At 46.7% G+C, this 21,375-nt stretch overlaps 4 protein-coding genes across 4 annotated transcripts; all 4 read right to left on the reverse strand.

The window, feature by feature from the left end:
• Positions 1-5,397: 5,397 nt before the first annotated feature.
• Positions 5,398-7,247, reverse strand: LOC123429576 (transcriptional regulatory protein AlgP-like). Its single transcript, XM_045113604.1, has one exon. It carries the CDS (start codon positions 7,007-7,009, stop codon positions 6,065-6,067), a length of 945 nt encoding a protein of 314 aa, XP_044969539.1. The 5' UTR covers positions 7,010-7,247; the 3' UTR covers positions 5,398-6,064.
• A 2,716-nt stretch (positions 7,248-9,963) lies between these two features.
• LOC123429577 (transcriptional regulatory protein AlgP-like) lies at positions 9,964-11,961 on the reverse strand. Its single transcript, XM_045113605.1, has one exon. It carries the CDS (start codon positions 11,571-11,573, stop codon positions 10,629-10,631), a length of 945 nt encoding a protein of 314 aa, XP_044969540.1. The 5' UTR covers positions 11,574-11,961; the 3' UTR covers positions 9,964-10,628.
• Positions 11,962-14,534: 2,573 nt separating this feature from the next.
• Positions 14,535-16,534, reverse strand: LOC123429578 (transcriptional regulatory protein AlgP-like). The gene has a single exon (XM_045113606.1). The coding sequence runs from the start codon at positions 16,144-16,146 to the stop codon at positions 15,202-15,204; it is 945 nt and encodes a 314-aa protein (XP_044969541.1). The 5' UTR covers positions 16,147-16,534; the 3' UTR covers positions 14,535-15,201.
• A 2,575-nt stretch (positions 16,535-19,109) lies between these two features.
• LOC123429579 (transcriptional regulatory protein AlgP-like) lies at positions 19,110-21,006 on the reverse strand. The gene has a single exon (XM_045113607.1). It carries the CDS (start codon positions 20,717-20,719, stop codon positions 19,775-19,777), a length of 945 nt encoding a protein of 314 aa, XP_044969542.1. The 5' UTR covers positions 20,720-21,006; the 3' UTR covers positions 19,110-19,774.
• Between the last annotated feature and the right edge of the window lie 369 nt (positions 21,007-21,375).

Genomic DNA, 21,375 nt, shown 5'->3' on the forward strand with positions numbered 1-21,375 from the left:
TCGTCAAATTATAAAATAAAAATCATTGATTTTTTTTAAAAGTTCATCAGTTTTCAAAAAGTTCATGAAATTTGAAGAAATCATTTTTTTAAATAAGCAATAAAGTTCATCAAATTTGAGAAAATATTCAAGAACTTTTTAAGAAAAAGTTTACCAATTCTTAAAAATAAAATAAAGTAGAAAAAGATAAGACAAGGAGAAAAAGAGAAGACCAGAAGAAAAACCTGCCAAAACAAAAAACGGTTAAAAAAACTAAATCCGGGAAACCATAGCATTCTTTCACCTTATTGTAGAAGTGAAAGGAAGTATAAACATCACAACAAGTAAAGTGTCCTGATGGTTACCACTGTTTGTGTTGTGCATAGGGATCTCTAGTTGGAATCATGCCTGGCGCATGTTTTTTTTTAATATTAACTGAAGAGAAAAAAAGGTTTAAATCAGCCGACCCATGGCAGCGGCCACTGGGTGGAGGAGGGGTCTAGGCAGTGTGTGGCGGTTGCCGAGTTGGCCTATAAGGCGCAATACAGAGAATGGGGAGCTCCTAACCGGTGCTGAGAGCCCCGGTTTAGGTACTGGCGCTCAAAGGGTCACGCTAGTGGCCCAACTAACTTCTACCGATTGTAGGGAACGTGATGCGAAAAATAGCTCGCTCAATTCCAGCTGGTCTCGTTGACTCCCCTGAACAAAGCTTCGCTGGTTGGCTAGTTGAGAGGTAAAAACGAAAAATAACAAAAAATAAAATAAAAGCAAAAAAACATGAATTCAACAAAATCATGGATTTAAAAAAAACATTTCAAAAAAGTTCATCGGTTTTGACAAGAAAACCATCAATTTTGAAAAAAAGATCAATGAATTTGAAAAAGATCATCGAATTAGGAAAAAAACATTATTTTTTTAAAAATCCCGAATTTAAGAAAAGATCATGATTGTTTTTCAAAAAAAGAAGGAGAAAAAGAAAAGGAAAAGACCATAAGAAAAACCGGTCAAAACAAAAACTGACCCAAAAAAACCAGGAAAACCATAGCGGTTTTTACCTTATTGAAGATTGATGAAGCGAAAGGATTAAAGGAAGTATAAACATCACAACAGCTAAGGTGTCCTGATGGTTACCACTGTAAAGAAAATTCAGGATATTGTGTCACCATCGAACACTGAGACAGAAAAAGGCAGAGGAGCTAGCGATGGGTGAAGCTTCAACGCATACATTCTCCAAGCGGACATGACGAAACATTATCTTTGTATCAGTCTAATGAATTGGCAACATTTCTGCCGATTTCTCTGGAAAAAAAAACAGCAACAACATTACTCGGTTTTGGAAGTTGCAATCATCGGCAATAACATGAGGAGAAAATGTAAACTTTATTCGTCGTGGAAAATAAGTGACTGCACATGGATTCAGAGAGATTGTTCAGGATGCTCAGCACTTTCCATCATCCTTGCTTGCACACAGGAACATATCTAAACAATATATGATTGGCTTTTGAGCACGACAAAATCATCAAACTGTAACTAACTAGAAAAGAAATAAGAGACGAGTTATTTTGCAGTCTCCCATGGACGTAGTGACCACTAGAGATTCAGGATTACATATGACAAACTTGATAGTCGCTTGAGATCTTAGATCCAAGCAAAAATTCCACTCCAGGTCCCTTGGGTTACTGGGTAACTTTAACATAGTGGAATTTGTAGTATTCAAATGAACATGAAAATTTCTTAGAGGGTCTGGATATGCAATTGTAATACTCAAATGGACATGAAAATTTCTTAGGGGGTCTAGATATGCAAGACGGCCATTGCACACAACTGAAATGAAAAGCTAACATGATCTGAGAAAAGCCAAACCAATAATGGCTGCAATAAGATGCAACCTTTTTCACATTCTTGACAATTAGATTGCAGTATCTCAAACCAAAATATCTTCTGACTGGTAACTGCCCCAAATATGGTTATGTGCTTCACCACTCAAACCAAGTGTTGTGAAATCAGAGATGAATCCATTGGATCCGTGCCTCAGTACACACTTTTCCGCCTACAGCAGCAGAATATTTTAAGAAGTCATAGATGCATACAACAATCATATATACAGAAAGTCACTCTTTTTTTTGTGCCAAATTCAGGCCAACAAATTTTCATTTATATCTGAATTACAATATGACTTGATAGTCAATACATTGAGGACTTGCTTAACTCACACACACACAAGAGTTCACTAACCAATGTTACTCGCCGGAAACTGCAACTTTAACTCACTAAGAGCATCTCTAGTAGAACCCTCAAACCCTCAAACCCTTAAAAATAACCGCTTAGGATGGATGATGGTGAAGATGAGGAGAAGGAGAGGAACTTGGGCAAGCCCGAGGGAACCAAGAAGGGCAAGCAAAGGGTGAAAATGGAAGGAGAGGCATCAAGCCTAAGGGAGAAGATGGAGCAAATGATGAAGCCAAGAGAGGAATTGACAAGGAAGACATTGGAGACGAAGATTCTTATCACCGAGAAGAAGAAAGAGGTCAAGCTTGCACATGTTGAAGCAAAACGTGAAGAAGCAAAACGTGAAGAAGCAAAGCGCAAGGCCGACTTGGAGGAGAGGATGATCAAGGTGAAAGAGGCAAAGGTATGGAAAGAACTCATGGTGGAAGAGAAGGAGCACATGATGATGTCCAAGAAGGACATGGATGAAGAACAATTGCAATGGTGGAAGGACTACAAGGAGGACATCGCAGAGAGGAAGAGGATATTCCGTGGTGCGTCCTCTACTCTTCGAGGTGACACTCCGATGAGTGGTGCTGGCGATGGCGGTGTGGATGACTCCAATGGAGGTGCTTGATGGACGTGCAAGTGGTCTAGGAAATGGCGCCAAGTGCAACTTTTTGGTGATGGTGCCGATGAGAGGGGGAAGATGATGATTGTGTGATGTAAAAACTATTAAACTATGCATCAATGATCTTTATTTCCGTGTTTGTTTCAAGGTTTATTATGTTTGTCTTGTGAAAATTATGCAATGTCAAATGACAGTTTTAAGGTTTGGGGTTGGGGCAAAGACTAGAACCCTCAAACCCAACCCTTATAAAGGAATATTCCGTTATAAGGGTTGGGTTTGAGGGTTCTAGTCTTTGCCCCTGTTTTTCAACCCTTAAAAGTGTTAAAAATGGACAATTCTCAACCCTTAAAACTGGTTTTACATTTAAGGGTTTGAGGGTTCTACTAGAGATGCTCTAAGATGCCAATGCCTAAGAATCCAATTGAGCCAAGATCAATTTTACAGGAGAGTGAGCATAGTCTCCAAACGGTAGGCAGCTCACGAGATTAGGTGTGTATCGACAAGTTTAATTATACTTCTTTTTTCCTGCTACAAGCCGGGTAGCAAACATGCGCTTTGCATTTTGTAGCGAGTGCATTTTACGCTCTGTCTCGTGCCGGAATTGCAGTACATGAGTTTCCATTTTTGGCTCATCTGCTTCACTTTGATTTATTGAGAATGCCCTTTACTTACTTAAACCCTTAACTTAGGACCAGGTGTGGATGTAGTGTAACTATGTTGTACACATCTTAGCAAGGTTTTTGCTGCCTAGATGCATGGAGGCTCTGCTGACACTCTTGTAAATATTACTAATGACTGAATGGGATTCAAAGAACACTAGAAATCTTGGTGATTAATCTTCGTTGGGGATGGGCCGTTGGTTCTAGGCTTATTTTTGCTTGGGCTCTAGGCTCTGCATTTCTTAGTGGCCCCTGTGCAGCTCACGACGTTTTGCTGTTGTGTTATCTGGGGCAGTGACAACAACTTGTAAATAGTTGGAACACTAGATTCTACTCCCTCCGTCTCAAAATTCTTGTCTTAGGTTTGTCTAGAAATGGATGTATCGAAATACTAAAACGTGACTAGATACATTCATATCTAGACAAATTTAAGACAAGAATTTTGAAACGGAGGAAGTATTAATTAGTGACGTGAAGCTCAGTTTTCCTTGCTTCTTATAAATGCACTAGGAGCGAAGATAGCTTCTTGAATTCAGCTTCATGGAGCTAATGCGTTCCGCAACGTTTTCACATTGGAGTTTGTGAAGCTGCGATTTCAAGAGATTCAGAACATGCCGGTTTAGGTAACTGGCGTTCGAAGGGTCACGCTACTGGGCCGACCCAACTAACGCAAAAATCACAACAGCTAAGGTGTCCCGATGGTTACCATTGTACAAAAAATTCAGGATATTGTGTCACCATCGAACTCTGAGACAGAAAGTTGCAATCACCAGCAATAACATGAGGAGAAATAGCAAACTTGATAGTGGCTTAAGATCTTAGATCCACACAAAAATTCCACTCCAGGTCCCTTCGGTTACTGGGCAACTGTAACATAGTGGAATATGTAATGTTCAAATGGACATGAAAATTCACATTATCCAAACGAAAAGTTAACATGATCAGAGAAAAGCCAAACCTATTTGCCAAATAGCTGCAGGCTTTTTTCACATTCTTGACAATCAGATTGCAGTATCTGTAACCACAAACTCTGTCTTCAAACCAATAACCCTCCCAAATATGTCCATGCGCTTCACAACTCAACGAAGGATTGTGAGAAATCATAGGTGAACCCATCAGATCTGTACCTCGGGTACATACTTTTCTGACTAGAGCAGCGGAGTGTTTTAAGAGGCATAGAACCATACAAAAAAAGTTCAGGCCTAATTTTCTGCCCAAATTCTGGCCAACATTTTTCTTATTCATATCTGATATCGATTACAATATGACGGTACATTGAGGACTTGCTTAGCTTAAAGCTTCACCCACACAGACACACAAGAGTTCACTAACCGATGTTACTCGTCTGAAACTGCAACTTTAACTCACCAAGACGCCAATGCCTAAGAATCCAACTCAGCCAAGATTAATTTTACAGGACAGCCAGCATAGTCTCCAGACACTAGGCAACTCATTAAGAAGGAATGAACAATGTAACCACAGCTTGTTCCAACCTTAAAATTGACAAATTAGATCCATTGATTCCAAGCAGTGCCCAATGGTATAAGTCCAATATTTGGTTGCTTGGTAAAGATGTTAGGATGGACAGTGCAATTTCTAATTGAACTGGAAATTTTCTCAAGGAGCCAGAGAACGTAAGGCTGCTATCACTATAACACGATCTGAGAAAAGCCAAAACTATTTGCCAAACAGCTGCAGCCTTTTTCACATTCTTGACAATCATATTGCAGTATCTGTAACCACAAAATCTGTCTTCAAACCAATAACTCTCCCAAACATGTCCATGCGCCTCACAACTGAAAAAAAGATTGTGAAATCATGTGTGCCTCGGGTACATACTTTTCTGACTAGAGCAGCAGAGTGTTTTAAGAGGCATAGAACCATAAAAAAATACAGAGTTACTCAAATGCTCTGCACAAATTCAGGCCAACAATTTTTCATTCATATCTGAAATCGATTACAAAACGACTTGATAGTCCATACAGTGAGGACTTGCTTAGCTCAAAGCTTCACCCACACATACACACAAGAGTTCACTAACCAATGTTACTCGTCGGAAACTACAACTTTAACTCACCAAGACGCCGATGCCTAAGAATCCAACTCAGCCAAGATTAATTTTACAGGACAGCCAGCACAGTCTCCAGACACTAGGCAGCTCACAAGATTACGTGTGTGTGTGTGTGTACCGGCAAGTTCAATTCTACTCCTTTTTCCTGCTACAAGCCGGGTAGCAAACGGGCGTTTTGCATTTTGCAGCGAGTGCGTTTTATGTCTCGTGCCAGAATTGCAGTACATGAGTTTCCATTTTTGGCTCATCTGCTTTACTTTAGTTTATTGAAAATGCCCTTTATTTACTTAAACCCTTCACTTAGGACCAGGTGTGGATGTAGTGTAACTGTGCCGTACACATCTTAACATGGTTTTTGCTGCCTAGCTAGATGGAGACTCTGTTGACACTGTAAAATTACAAATGACTGAGAGGGATTGAAAGAACACTAGGAATCTTGGTAAGCAAGTGCAGAACCTAGAGAAACAAAGATTAAATGAAACTAATGCATGCATGGTTAAGGAAGCTAAAAGAAGACTAGCGAAGGCGCAATACCACTGGACTCAAGCAAGGGATTGGTTGCCTCCTTGGTGCTGCAGCAGTGACACCGCTTTGCTTGGGAATCTTGCAGCTGAGCTCCCCCATCCCCCTTCTTGCGCGCAGAGTTGAAGCTGCTGGAGTCGTCATCTTCTTCAGAGCAGTGGCATGGGCAGGCAGTGGTGTAGAGCCGAGGAAGGAGCAAGCCTTGGAAGCGACGGGACGAGAGACCTTCTTCACACCGGGTGCAGCAGCATTGGCATTGGCAGGCATCGAAGAGCAGGCCTTGGAAGCCGGGCGCTTGCGGTGGTGGCAAGTGGACTCCTCGTCTTGAGCAATCTGGCGTTCTCGGGCACGAGAGGCAGTTGCGCGGGCATGTATGGCGCACCGGACATCCACGGGGTCAGCACCAGCACTGGCAGGCAAGGTGGTGGCACTGGCAGGCCCAGGGCGCGCGGCGGCGGCGATATCAGAGGCATCCAATGCGCCGGACATCGCCGGCACAGGGCTGGGTTCTCCGGGGTTGACACCCCTGAGGTGCTGAAGAAGCTGGCACCAGGCGCGGACGGGATCAGCACGGGTGGCGCCGGAGGCAGGAGCAGCGACAGCAGATGGGGCCGTGGCGGCGTGGCGACGGGGACGCCCTCCGTGGTGGACGCCGTGGCGGCGGAGTTCTTGGGCGGCTGCGGCGGCCTCCTTGGTGAGGCCGTCTTCCTCGAGATGGCGCTGGAAGTCGGCGTCCCAGCGGGCGAGGGACTCCCGGGACTCACCGGTGGCCTTTGCCAGGCTGTGCTTGGTCCAGTACTGGAGCACCCTCTCGAGGGCGCGCGAGGGCACCCGCACCTCCAGCGGGACGGCTTGGGCGACGCGAGAGCGATAGTCCCACGCCGGAGCGACGAGCACCTTGCCGTCGGCGCTGCGGAGCTGGAGCACCTTCGCCGCCATGGATGCCGTGTCTAGGTCTGGATCTGGGGATCGGGGAGGTGGGCGAATGGATCGAACTGGAGCTGCTCTTCCCACCGGCGCCGCCCATTTATCCAGGGGAGAGCTCCTAATTCTTGTCGAGCTCGGATTGGAACTGTCGCCGGCTGAATTCGAACTGGGATCGAACTCCGGTGGCTCATTCGTTAATCCAGCTGTTTTAATTCCGGACACGTCGTTTTTAACTTTTTTTAGGGACTGCTACGCATCTGAACAGCCGTTCGATCTCGCGCGTGTAGCCGTCCGATCCGCTGCGTCTGATCCGCTCTGGACGCAATTCCTGAAACGATGCTCGAGTTGCAGAAACTTTCGCTTTGTTGTAAAAAATAAACTTTGGATCCGTTAATTCCTGAAACAACGGTCGAGTTTCAGAAACAATTTGCTTGTTGCAGAAGCACTACCCCAGCCGGGATCCGGTCTGGCGCGGGGAGGCAGGGCCGACGCGAGTCGGCCGGCGGCAGGAACGCGACGACGATGGCTGGGGGCTCCGGCGCCGGTGGCTGGGGCTCCGGTGGCGGCAGGATCGGCCGACGGCGGCGCACCACGGCGGGGCGTGCGGGACCGGTGGCGGAGGGGGCGGCGGGGCTGCAGCAGGCCGGCAGCAGAGGGGCGGCGGGGCTGCAGCAGCCGATGGCGGAGGGGCGGTGAGCCACAGCAGGCCGGCGACGCGAGGTCGTCGGGGCGGAGCACGGACTGGACAGTTTCTGTGAAACAACTGTCCAGTTTCAGAAATCGATTGATGCGCGGGACGAGGAAACGGTGGACAGTTTATTTGGATCCGCCAATAAAAGGTAAGAGTTTTCCTTTTTTAGGGGATACGTCGTTTTTAACTGATGAGAGAGCATCTTCAATTTTTCTTTTTTATGTAAAAGTTTATTTTAAATCCTAAATTCGTGGAGGTTAGATGAATCAAACCTCAAATCTAAATTCCCGTCGTTTGAATACCAAACTACACAATTTCAATCTAAATCAAATCTTGAATTCGTTTATCAAACTAGGATTACAAAGGATAGTGGATTTTTTATATTTTGAAACAACAGGCCGGGGTTTGTTTCATTGTGGGGCCTGCGTGAAAAATAAAGTAAAGGAGAACGCGACGCAACGGGCCCACCTAATCACCCTCTTAATAATAAAATAGTGTTTCTCTATTAATTAGGTTACTTCAAGAAGCATTGCTAGGTTGCAGCCAAATCCTTTTTTTTCCGTTATGCATGGATGCAATGATGTCATTAGATTCGCTCTAATTAATCGGAATTCAAAAACTTTTATCTCTTAAATCATTAATTCGATCGAATATCCGTTTTTACCATTGGCTTTGTTTCAATGTAATCTTTACAACTGGATCCCATGTCGACGTATTTTGACAACTTTTTCTTTCTCGTACTTACCATATTTGTTGCACTTACTTGTCATATTAGTAAATACTTACTTGTGTGATAAAAATAACTTAATCGTCGTATTTTTAGAAATTGCGTGTAAATATGACATCTCGACATAATCAAACTGGCAAGAACAAACAATCTTTTTAGGCGATTACGCGCAAAAATATGACAACTAACATATTTAAAACTGGTGACCATAAGATTTTTTTTTATCATAGTTTATAAATATGACAACTCGGCACAGTTAAAACTAACAAGCAGACAAAATAGTTTTCTGGCAAAGTTATATGTAAATATGACAAGTTGGCATATGTAAATTGACAAACACAACCTATGACATGCTTTTTATATCATGTATAATAAAAACTACTACAAGGCAACAATCATTTGTCAAACATGATCGTTGGGGGTAGTTGCCAAAAATCTATACACACGGTTGCCAAGTTTTAGCAGGTGTTGTTGTCAATTTAAAATGGGTATAGTTGTCAAAATGTATAGACATGGTTGCCAAGTTTAAATAGATGTAGTCGTCGGTTTAATCGCATGTGGTTGTCGGTCTTTAATAAAAATTAAGTGTAGTTATCGAATTTAAGTGTAGTTATCGAATTTAATAGCAGGCCGGCAGCAGAGGGGCGGCGGGGCTGCAGCAGGCCGGCAGCAGAGGGGCGGCGGGGCTGCAGCAGCCGATGGCGGAGGGGCGGTGAGCCACAGCAGGCCGGCGACGCGAGGTCGTCGGGGCGGAGCACGGACCGGACAGTTTCTGACTAGAGCAGCGGAGTGTTTTAAGAGGCATAGAACCATACAAAAAAAGTTCAGGCCTAATTTTCTGCCCAAATTCTGGCCAACATTTTTCTTATTCATATCTGATATCGATTACAATATGACGGTACATTGAGGACTTGCTTAGCTTAAAGCTTCACCCACACAGACACACAAGAGTTCACTAACCGATGTTACTCGTCTGAAACTGCAACTTTAACTCACCAAGACGCCAATGCCTAAGAATCCAACTCAGCCAAGATTAATTTTACAGGACAGCCAGCATAGTCTCCAGACACTAGGCAACTCATTAAGAAGGAATGAACAATGTAACCACAGCTTGTTCCAACCTTAAAATTGACAAATTAGATCCATTGATTCCAAGCAGTGCCCAATGGTATAAGTCCAATATTTGGTTGCTTGGTAAAGATGTTAGGATGGACAGTGCAATTTCTAATTGAACTGGAAATTTTCTCAAGGAGCCAGAGAACGTAAGGCTGCTATCACTATAACACGATCTGAGAAAAGCCAAAACTATTTGCCAAACAGCTGCAGCCTTTTTCACATTCTTGACAATCATATTGCAGTATCTGTAACCACAAAATCTGTCTTCAAACCAATAACTCTCCCAAACATGTCCATGCGCCTCACAACTGAAAAAAAGATTGTGAAATCATGTGTGCCTCGGGTACATACTTTTCTGACTAGAGCAGCAGAGTGTTTTAAGAGGCATAGAACCATAAAAAAATACAGAGTTACTCAAATGCTCTGCACAAATTCAGGCCAACAATTTTTCATTCATATCTGAAATCGATTACAAAACGACTTGATAGTCCATACAGTGAGGACTTGCTTAGCTCAAAGCTTCACCCACACATACACACAAGAGTTCACTAACCAATGTTACTCGTCGGAAACTACAACTTTAACTCACCAAGACGCCGATGCCTAAGAATCCAACTCAGCCAAGATTAATTTTACAGGACAGCCAGCACAGTCTCCAGACACTAGGCAGCTCACAAGATTACGTGTGTGTGTGTGTACCGGCAAGTTCAATTCTACTCCTTTTTCCTGCTACAAGCCGGGTAGCAAACGGGCGTTTTGCATTTTGCAGCGAGTGCGTTTTATGTCTCGTGCCAGAATTGCAGTACATGAGTTTCCATTTTTGGCTCATCTGCTTTACTTTAGTTTATTGAAAATGCCCTTTATTTACTTAAACCCTTCACTTAGGACCAGGTGTGGATGTAGTGTAACTGTGCCGTACACATCTTAACATGGTTTTTGCTGCCTAGCTAGATGGAGACTCTGTTGACACTGTAAAATTACAAATGACTGAGAGGGATTGAAAGAACACTAGGAATCTTGGTAAGCAAGTGCAGAACCTAGAGAAACAAAGATTAAATGAAACTAATGCATGCATGGTTAAGGAAGCTAAAAGAAGACTAGCGAAGGCGCAATACCACTGGACTCAAGCAAGGGATTGGTTGCCTCCTTGGTGCTGCAGCAGTGACACCGCTTTGCTTGGGAATCTTGCAGCTGAGCTCCCCCATCCCCCTTCTTGCGCGCAGAGTTGAAGCTGCTGGAGTCGTCATCTTCTTCAGAGCAGTGGCATGGGCAGGCAGTGGTGTAGAGCCGAGGAAGGAGCAAGCCTTGGAAGCGACGGGACGAGAGACCTTCTTCACACCGGGTGCAGCAGCATTGGCATTGGCAGGCATCGAAGAGCAGGCCTTGGAAGCCGGGCGCTTGCGGTGGTGGCAAGTGGACTCCTCGTCTTGAGCAATCTGGCGTTCTCGGGCACGAGAGGCAGTTGCGCGGGCATGTATGGCGCACCGGACATCCACGGGGTCAGCACCAGCACTGGCAGGCAAGGTGGTGGCACTGGCAGGCCCAGGGCGCGCGGCGGCGGCGATATCAGAGGCATCCAATGCGCCGGACATCGCCGGCACAGGGCTGGGTTCTCCGGGGTTGACACCCCTGAGGTGCTGAAGAAGCTGGCACCAGGCGCGGACGGGATCAGCACGGGTGGCGCCGGAGGCAGGAGCAGCGACAGCAGATGGGGCCGTGGCGGCGTGGCGACGGGGACGCCCTCCGTGGTGGACGCCGTGGCGGCGGAGTTCTTGGGCGGCTGCGGCGGCCTCCTTGGTGAGGCCGTCTTCCTCGAGATGGCGCTGGAAGTCGGCGTCCCAGCGGGCGAGGGACTCCCGGGACTCACCGGTGGCCTTTGCCAGGCTGTGCTTGGTCCAGTACTGGAGCACCCTCTCGAGGGCGCGCGAGGGCACCCGCACCTCCAGCGGGACGGCTTGGGCGACGCGAGGGCGATAGTCCCACGCCGGAGCGACGAGCACCTTGCCGTCGGCGCTGCGGAGCTGGAGCACCTTCGCCGCCATGGATGCCGTGTCTAGGTCTGGATCTGGGGATCGGGGAGGTGGGCGAATGGATCGAACTGGAGCTGCTCTTCCCACCGGCGCCGCCCATTTATCCAGGGGAGAGCTCCTAATTCTTGTCGAGCTCGGATTGGAACTGTCGCCGGCTGAATTCGAACTGGGATCGAACTCCGGTGGCTCATTCGTTAATCCAGCTGTTTTAATTCCGGACACGTCGTTTTTAACTTTTTTTAGGGACTGCTACGCATCTACCGGCTGAACAGCCGTTCGATCTCGCGCGTGTAGCCGTCCGATCCGCTGCGTCTGATCCGCTCTGGACGCAATTCCTGAAACGATGCTCGAGTTGCAGAAACTTTCGCTTTGTTGTAAAAAATAAACTTTGGATCCGTTAATTCCTGAAACAACGGTCGAGTTTCAGAAACAATTTGCTTGTTGCAGAAGCACTACCCCAGCCGGGATCCGGTCTGGCGCGGGGAGGCAGGGCCGACGCGAGTCGGCCGGCGGCAGGAACGCGACGACGATGGCTGGGGGCTCCGGCGCCGGTGGCTGGGGCTCCGGTGGCGGCAGGATCGGCCGACGGCGGCGCACCACGGCGGGGCGTGCGGGACCGGTGGCGGAGGGGGCGGCGGGGCTGCAGCAGGCCGGCAGCAGAGGGGCGGCGGGGCTGCAGCAGCCGATGGCGGAGGGGCGGTGAGCCACAGCAGGCCGGCGACGCGAGGTCGTCGGGGCGGAGCACGGACTGGACAGTTTCTGTGAAACAACTGTCCAGTTTCAGAAATCGATTGATGCGCGGGACGAGGAAACGGTGGACAGTTTATTTGGATCCGCCAATAAAAGGTAAGAGTTTTCCTTTTTTAGGGGATACGTCGTTTTTAACTGATGAGAGAGCATCTTCAATTTTTCTTTTTTATGTAAAAGTTTATTTTAAATCCTAAATTCGTGGAGGTTAGATGAATCAAACCTCAAATCTAAATTCCCGTCGTTTGAATACCAAACTACACAATTTCAATCTAAATCAAATCTTGAATTCGTTTATCAAACTAGGATTACAAAGGATAGTGGATTTTTTATATTTTGAAACAACAGGCCGGGGTTTGTTTCATTGTGGGGCCTGCGTGAAAAATAAAGTAAAGGAGAACGCGACGCAACGGGCCCACCTAATCACCCTCTTAATAATAAAATAGTGTTTCTCTATTAATTAGGTTACTTCAAGAAGCATTGCTAGGTTGCAGCCAAATCCTTTTTTTTCCGTTATGCATGGATGCAATGATGTCATTAGATTCGCTCTAATTAATCGGAATTCAAAAACTTTTATCTCTTAAATCATTAATTCGATCGAATATCCGTTTTTACCATTGGCTTTGTTTCAATGTAATCTTTACAACTGGATCCCATGTCGACGTATTTTGACAACTTTTTCTTTCTCGTACTTACCATATTTGTTGCACTTACTTGTCATATTAGTAAATACTTACTTGTGTGATAAAAATAACTTAATCGTCGTATTTTTAGAAATTGCGTGTAAATATGACATCTCGACATAATCAAACTGGCAAGAACAAACAATCTTTTTAGGCGATTACGCGCAAAAATATGACAACTAACATATTTAAAACTGGTGACCATAAGATTTTTTTTTATCATAGTTTATAAATATGACAACTCGGCACAGTTAAAACTAACAAGCAGACAAAATAGTTTTCTGGCAAAGTTATATGTAAATATGACAAGTTGGCATATGTAAATTGACAAACACAACCTATGACATGCTTTTTATATCATGTATAATAAAAACTACTACAAGGCAACAATCATTTGTCAAACATGATCGTTGGGGGTAGTTGCCAAAAATCTATACACACGGTTGCCAAGTTTTAGCAGGTGTTGTTGTCAATTTAAAATGGGTATAGTTGTCAAAATGTATAGACATGGTTGCCAAGTTTAAATAGATGTAGTCGTCGGTTTAATCGCATGTGGTTGTCGGTCTTTAATAAAAATTAAGTGTAGTTATCGAATTTAAGTGTAGTTATCGAATTTAATAGCAGGCCGGCAGCAGAGGGGCGGCGGGGCTGCAGCAGGCCGGCAGCAGAGGGGCGGCGGGGCTGCAGCAGCCGATGGCGGAGGGGCGGTGAGCCACAGCAGGCCGGCGACGCGAGGTCGTCGGGGCGGAGCACGGACCGGACAGTTTCTGACTAGAGCAGCGGAGTGTTTTAAGAGGCATAGAACCATACAAAAAAAGTTCAGGCCTAATTTTCTGCCCAAATTCTGGCCAACATTTTTCTTATTCATATCTGATATCGATTACAATATGACGGTACATTGAGGACTTGCTTAGCTTAAAGCTTCACCCACACAGACACACAAGAGTTCACTAACCGATGTTACTCGTCTGAAACTGCAACTTTAACTCACCAAGACGCCAATGCCTAAGAATCCAACTCAGCCAAGATTAATTTTACAGGACAGCCAGCATAGTCTCCAGACACTAGGCAACTCATTAAGAAGGAATGAACAATGTAACCACAGCTTGTTCCAACCTTAAAATTGACAAATTAGATCCATTGATTCCAAGCAGTGCCCAATGGTATAAGTCCAATATTTGGTTGCTTGGTAAAGATGTTAGGATGGACAGTGCAATTTCTAATTGAACTGGAAATTTTCTCAAGGAGCCAGAGAACGTAAGGCTGCTATCACTATAACACGATCTGAGAAAAGCCAAAACTATTTGCCAAACAGCTGCAGCCTTTTTCACATTCTTGACAATCATATTGCAGTATCTGTAACCACAAAATCTGTCTTCAAACCAATAACTCTCCCAAACATGTCCATGCGCCTCACAACTGAAAAAAAGATTGTGAAATCATGTGTGCCTCGGGTACATACTTTTCTGACTAGAGCAGCAGAGTGTTTTAAGAGGCATAGAACCATAAAAAAATACAGAGTTACTCAAATGCTCTGCACAAATTCAGGCCAACAATTTTTCATTCATATCTGAAATCGATTACAAAACGACTTGATAGTCCATACAGTGAGGACTTGCTTAGCTCAAAGCTTCACCCACACATACACACAAGAGTTCACTAACCAATGTTACTCGTCGGAAACTACAACTTTAACTCACCAAGACGCCGATGCCTAAGAATCCAACTCAGCCAAGATTAATTTTACAGGACAGCCAGCACAGTCTCCAGACACTAGGCAGCTCACAAGATTACGTGTGTGTGTGTGTGTACCGGCAAGTTCAATTCTACTCCTTTTTCCTGCTACAAGCCGGGTAGCAAACGGGCGTTTTGCATTTTGCAGCGAGTGCGTTTTATGTCTCGTGCCAGAATTGCAGTACATGAGTTTCCATTTTTGGCTCATCTGCTTTACTTTAGTTTATTGAAAATGCCCTTTATTTACTTAAACCCTTCACTTAGGACCAGGTGTGGATGTAGTGTAACTGTGCCGTACACATCTTAACATGGTTTTTGCTGCCTAGCTAGATGGAGACTCTGTTGACACTGTAAAATTACAAATGACTGAGAGGGATTGAAAGAACACTAGGAATCTTGGTAAGCAAGTGCAGAACCTAGAGAAACAAAGATTAAATGAAACTAATGCATGCATGGTTAAGGAAGCTAAAAGAAGACTAGCGAAGGCGCAATACCACTGGACTCAAGCAAGGGATTGGTTGCCTCCTTGGTGCTGCAGCAGTGACACCGCTTTGCTTGGGAATCTTGCAGCTGAGCTCCCCCATCCCCCTTCTTGCGCGCAGAGTTGAAGCTGCTGGAGTCGTCATCTTCTTCAGAGCAGTGGCATGGGCAGGCAGTGGTGTAGAGCCGAGGAAGGAGCAAGCCTTGGAAGCGACGGGACGAGAGACCTTCTTCACACCGGGTGCAGCAGCATTGGCATTGGCAGGCATCGAAGAGCAGGCCTTGGAAGCCGGGCGCTTGCGGTGGTGGCAAGTGGACTCCTCGTCTTGAGCAATCTGGCGTTCTCGGGCACGAGAGGCAGTTGCGCGGGCATGTATGGCGCACCGGACATCCACGGGGTCAGCACCAGCACTGGCAGGCAAGGTGGTGGCACTGGCAGGCCCAGGGCGCGCGGCGGCGGCGATATCAGAGGCATCCAATGCGCCGGACATCGCCGGCACAGGGCTGGGTTCTCCGGGGTTGACACCCCTGAGGTGCTGAAGAAGCTGGCACCAGGCGCGGACGGGATCAGCACGGGTGGCGCCGGAGGCAGGAGCAGCGACAGCAGATGGGGCCGTGGCGGCGTGGCGACGGGGACGCCCTCCGTGGTGGACGCCGTGGCGGCGGAGTTCTTGGGCGGCTGCGGCGGCCTCCTTGGTGAGGCCGTCTTCCTCGAGATGGCGCTGGAAGTCGGCGTCCCAGCGGGCGAGGGACTCCCGGGACTCACCGGTGGCCTTTGCCAGGCTGTGCTTGGTCCAGTACTGGAGCACCCTCTCGAGGGCGCGCGAGGGCACCCGCACCTCCAGCGGGACGGCTTGGGCGACGCGAGGGCGATAGTCCCACGCCGGAGCGACGAGCACCTTGCCGTCGGCGCTGCGGAGCTGGAGCACCTTCGCCGCCATGGATGCCGTGTCTAGGTCTGGATCTGGGGATCGGGGAGGTGGGCGAATGGATCGAACTGGAGCTGCTCTTCCCACCGGCGCCGCCCATTTATCCAGGGGAGAGCTCCTAATTCTTGTCGAGCTCGGATTGGAACTGTCGCCGGCTGAATTCGAACTGGGATCGAACTCCGGTGGCTCATTCGTTAATCCAGCTGTTTTAATTCCGGACACGTCGTTTTTAACTTTTTTTAGGGACTGCTACGCATCTACCGGCTGAACAGCCGTTCGATCTCGCGCGTGTAGCCGTCCGATCCGCTGCGTCTGATCCGCTCTGGACGCAATTCCTGAAACGATGCTCGAGTTGCAGAAACTTTCGCTTTGTTGTAAAAAATAAACTTTGGATCCGTTAATTCCTGAAACAACGGTCGAGTTTCAGAAACAATTTGCTTGTTGCAGAAGCACTACCCCAGCCGGGATCCGGTCTGGCGCGGGGAGGCAGGGCCGACGCGAGTCGGCCGGCGGCAGGAACGCGACGACGATGGCTGGGGGCTCCGGCGCCGGTGGCTGGGGCTCCGGTGGCGGCAGGATCGGCCGACGGCGGCGCACCACGGCGGGGCGTGCGGGACCGGTGGCGGAGGGGGCGGCGGGGCTGCAGCAGGCCGGCAGCAGAGGGGCGGCGGGGCTGCAGCAGCCGATGGCGGAGGGGCGGTGAGCCACAGCAGGCCGGCGACGCGAGGTCGTCGGGGCGGAGCACGGACTGGACAGTTTCTGTGAAACAACTGTCCAGTTTCAGAAATCGATTGATGCGCGGGACGAGGAAACGGTGGACAGTTTATTTGGATCCGCCAATAAAAGGTAAGAGTTTTCCTTTTTTAGGGGATACGTCGTTTTTAACTGATGAGAGAGCATCTTCAATTTTTCTTTTTTATGTAAAAGTTTATTTTAAATCCTAAATTCGTGGAGGTTAGATGAATCAAACCTCAAATCTAAATTCCCGTCGTTTGAATACCAAACTACACAATTTCAATCTAAATCAAATCTTGAATTCGTTTATCAAACTAGGATTACAAAGGATAGTGGATTTTTTATATTTTGAAACAACAGGCCGGGGTTTGTTTCATTGTGGGGCCTGCGTGAAAAATAAAGTAAAGGAGAACGCGACGCAACGGGCCCACCTAATCACCCTCTTAATAATAAAATAGTGTTTCTCTATTAATTAGGTTACTTCAAGAAGCATTGCTAGGTTGCAGCCAAATCCTTTTTTTTCCGTTATGCATGGATGCAATGATGTCATTAGATTCGCTCTAATTAATCGGAATTCAAAAACTTTTATCTCTTAAATCATTAATTCGATCGAATATCCGTTTTTACCATTGGCTTTGTTTCAATGTAATCTTTACAACTGGATCCCATGTCGACGTATTTTGACAACTTTTTCTTTCTCGTACTTACCATATTTGTTGCACTTACTTGTCATATTAGTAAATACTTACTTGTGTGATAAAAATAACTTAATCGTCGTATTTTTAGAAAAATTGCGTGTAAATATGACATCTCGACATAATCAAACTGGCAAGAACAAACAATCTTTTTAGGCGATTACGCGCAAAAATATGACAACTAACATATTTAAAACTGGTGACCATAAGATTTTTTTTTATCATAGTTTATAAATATGACAACTCGGCACAGTTAAAACTAACAAGCAGACAAAATAGTTTTCTGGCAAAGTTATATGTAAATATGACAAGTTGGCATATGTAAATTGACAAACACAACCTATGACATGCTTTTTATATCATGTATAATAAAAACTACTACAAGGCAACAATCATTTGTCAAACATGATCGTTGGGGGTAGTTGCCAAAAATCTATACACACGGTTGCCAAGTTTTAGCAGGTGTTGTTGTCAATTTAAAATGGGTATAGTTGTCAAAATGTATAGACATGGTTGCCAAGTTTAAATAGATGTAGTCGTCGGTTTAATCGCATGTGGTTGTCGGTCTTTAATAAAAATTAAGTGTAGTTATCGAATTTAAGTGTAGTTATCGAATTTAATAGCAGGCCGGCAGCAGAGGGGCGGCGGGGCTGCAGCAGGCCGGCAGCAGAGGGGCGGCGGGGCTGCAGCAGCCGATGGCGGAGGGGCGGTGAGCCACAGCAGGCCGGCGACGCGAGGTCGTCGGGGCGGAGCACGGACCGGACAGTTTCTGACTAGAGCAGCGGAGTGTTTTAAGAGGCATAGAACCATACAAAAAAAGTTCAGGCCTAATTTTCTGCCCAAATTCTGGCCAACATTTTTCTTATTCATATCTGATATCGATTACAATATGACGGTACATTGAGGACTTGCTTAGCTTAAAGCTTCACCCACACAGACACACAAGAGTTCACTAACCGATGTTATTCGTCTGAAACTGCAACTTTAACTCACCAAGACGCCAATGCCTAAGAATCCAACTCAGCCAAGATTAATTTTACAGGACAGCCAGCATAGTCTCCAGACACTAGGCAACTCATTAAGAAGGAATGAACAATGTAACCACAGCTTGTTCCAACCTTAAAATTGACAAATTAGATCCATTGATTCCAAGCAGTGCCCAATGGTATAAGTCCAATATTTGGTTGCTTGGTAAAGATGTTAGGATGGACAGTGCAATTTCTAATTGAACCGGAAATTTTCTCAAGGAGCCAGAGAACGTAAGGCTGCTATCACTATAACACGATCTGAGAAAAGCCAAAACTATTTGCCAAACAGCTGCAGCCTTTTTCACATTCTTGACAATCATATTGCAGTATCTGTAACCACAAAATCTGTCTTCAAACCAATAACTCTCCCAAACATGTCCATGCGCCTCACAACTGAAAAAAAGATTGTGAAATCATGTGTGCCTCGGGTACATACTTTTCTGACTAGAGCAGCAGAGTGTTTTAAGAGGCATAGAACCATAAAAAAATACAGAGTTACTCAAATGCTCTGCACAAATTCAGGCCAACAATTTTTCATTCATATCTGAAATCGATTACAAAACGACTTGATAGTCCATACAGTGAGGACTTGCTTAGCTCAAAGCTTCACCCACACATACACACAAGAGTTCACTAACCAATGTTACTCGTCGGAAACTACAACTTTAACTCACCAAGACGCCGATGCCTAAGAATCCAACTCAGCCAAGATTAATTTTACAGGACAGCCAGCACAGTCTCCAGACACTAGGCAGCTCACAAGATTACGTGTGTGTGTGTGTACCGGCAAGTTCAATTCTACTCCTTTTTCCTGCTACAAGCCGGGTAGCAAACGGGCGTTTTGCATTTTGCAGCGAGTGCGTTTTATGTCTCGTGCCAGAATTGCAGTACATGAGTTTCCATTTTTGGCTCATCTGCTTTACTTTAGTTTATTGAAAATGCCCTTTATTTACTTAAACCCTTCACTTAGGACCAGGTGTGGATGTAGTGTAACTGTGCCGTACACATCTTAACATGGTTTTTGCTGCCTAGCTAGATGGAGACTCTGTTGACACTGTAAAATTACAAATGACTGAGAGGGATTGAAAGAACACTAGGAATCTTGGTAAGCAAGTGCAGAACCTAGAGAAACAAAGATTAAATGAAACTAATGCATGCATGGTTAAGGAAGCTAAAAGAAGACTAGCGAAGGCGCAATACCACTGGACTCAAGCAAGGGATTGGTTGCCTCCTTGGTGCTGCAGCAGTGACACCGCTTTGCTTGGGAATCTTGCAGCTGAGCTCCCCCATCCCCCTTCTTGCGCGCAGAGTTGAAGCTGCTGGAGTCGTCATCTTCTTCAGAGCAGTGGCATGGGCAGGCAGTGGTGTAGAGCCGAGGAAGGAGCAAGCCTTGGAAGCGACGGGACGAGAGACCTTCTTCACACCGGGTGCAGCAGCATTGGCATTGGCAGGCATCGAAGAGCAGGCCTTGGAAGCCGGGCGCTTGCGGTGGTGGCAAGTGGACTCCTCGTCTTGAGCAATCTGGCGTTCTCGGGCACGAGAGGCAGTTGCGCGGGCATGTATGGCGCACCGGACATCCACGGGGTCAGCACCAGCACTGGCAGGCAAGGTGGTGGCACTGGCAGGCCCAGGGCGCGCGGCGGCGGCGATATCAGAGGCATCCAATGCGCCGGACATCGCCGGCACAGGGCTGGGTTCTCCGGGGTTGACACCCCTGAGGTGCTGAAGAAGCTGGCACCAGGCGCGGACGGGATCAGCACGGGTGGCGCCGGAGGCAGGAGCAGCGACAGCAGATGGGGCCGTGGCGGCGTGGCGACGGGGACGCCCTCCGTGGTGGACGCCGTGGCGGCGGAGTTCTTGGGCGGCTGCGGCGGCCTCCTTGGTGAGGCCGTCTTCCTCGAGATGGCGCTGGAAGTCGGCGTCCCAGCGGGCGAGGGACTCCCGGGACTCACCGGTGGCCTTTGCCAGGCTGTGCTTGGTCCAGTACTGGAGCACCCTCTCGAGGGCGCGCGAGGGCACCCGCACCTCCAGCGGGACGGCTTGGGCGACGCGAGGGCGATAGTCCCACGCCGGAGCGACGAGCACCTTGCCGTCGGCGCTGCGGAGCTGGAGCACCTTCGCCGCCATGGATGCCGTGTCTAGGTCTGGATCTGGGGATCGGGGAGGTGGGCGAATGGATCGAACTGGAGCTGCTCTTCCCACCGGCGCCGCCCATTTATCCAGGGGAGAGCTCCTAATTCTTGTCGAGCTCGGATTGGAACTGTCGCCGGCTGAATTCGAACTGGGATCGAACTCCGGTGGCTCATTCGTTAATCCAGCTGTTTTAATTCCGGACACGTCGTTTTTAACTCTTTTTTTTTAGGGGATACGTCGTTTTTAACTGACGAGAGAGCATCTTCAATTTTTCTTTTTCATGTAAAAAGTTTATTTTAAATCCTAAATTCGTGGAGGTTCGATGAATCAAACCTCAAATCTAAATTCCCGTCGTTTGAATACCAAACTACACAATTTCAATCTAAATCAAATCTTGAATTCGTTTACCAAACTAGGATTACAAAGGATAGTAGATTTTTTATATTTTGAAACAACAGGCCGGGGTTTGTTTCATTGTGGGGCCTGCGTGAAAAATAAAGTAAAGGAGAACGCGACGCAGCGGGGCCACCTAATCACCCTTTTAATAATAAAATAGTGTTTCTCTACTAATTAGGTTACTTGAAGAAGCATGGCTATGTTGCAGCCAAATCCTTTTTTTTTTCCGTTATGCATGCATGTAATGATGTTAT

This window comes from Hordeum vulgare, chromosome 2H (genome assembly GCF_904849725.1).
Source record: "Hordeum vulgare subsp. vulgare chromosome 2H, MorexV3_pseudomolecules_assembly, whole genome shotgun sequence".
Lineage (NCBI taxonomy): Eukaryota > Viridiplantae > Streptophyta > Magnoliopsida > Poales > Poaceae > Hordeum > Hordeum vulgare.

Coding starts and splice junctions, on each gene's coding strand:
- LOC123429579 (XM_045113607.1), bottom strand. CDS start 20,719: ATGGCGGCGAAGGTGCTCCAGCTCCGCAGCGCCGACGGCAAGGTGCTC.
- LOC123429577 (XM_045113605.1), bottom strand. CDS start 11,573: ATGGCGGCGAAGGTGCTCCAGCTCCGCAGCGCCGACGGCAAGGTGCTC.
- LOC123429576 (XM_045113604.1), bottom strand. CDS start 7,009: ATGGCGGCGAAGGTGCTCCAGCTCCGCAGCGCCGACGGCAAGGTGCTC.
- LOC123429578 (XM_045113606.1), bottom strand. CDS start 16,146: ATGGCGGCGAAGGTGCTCCAGCTCCGCAGCGCCGACGGCAAGGTGCTC.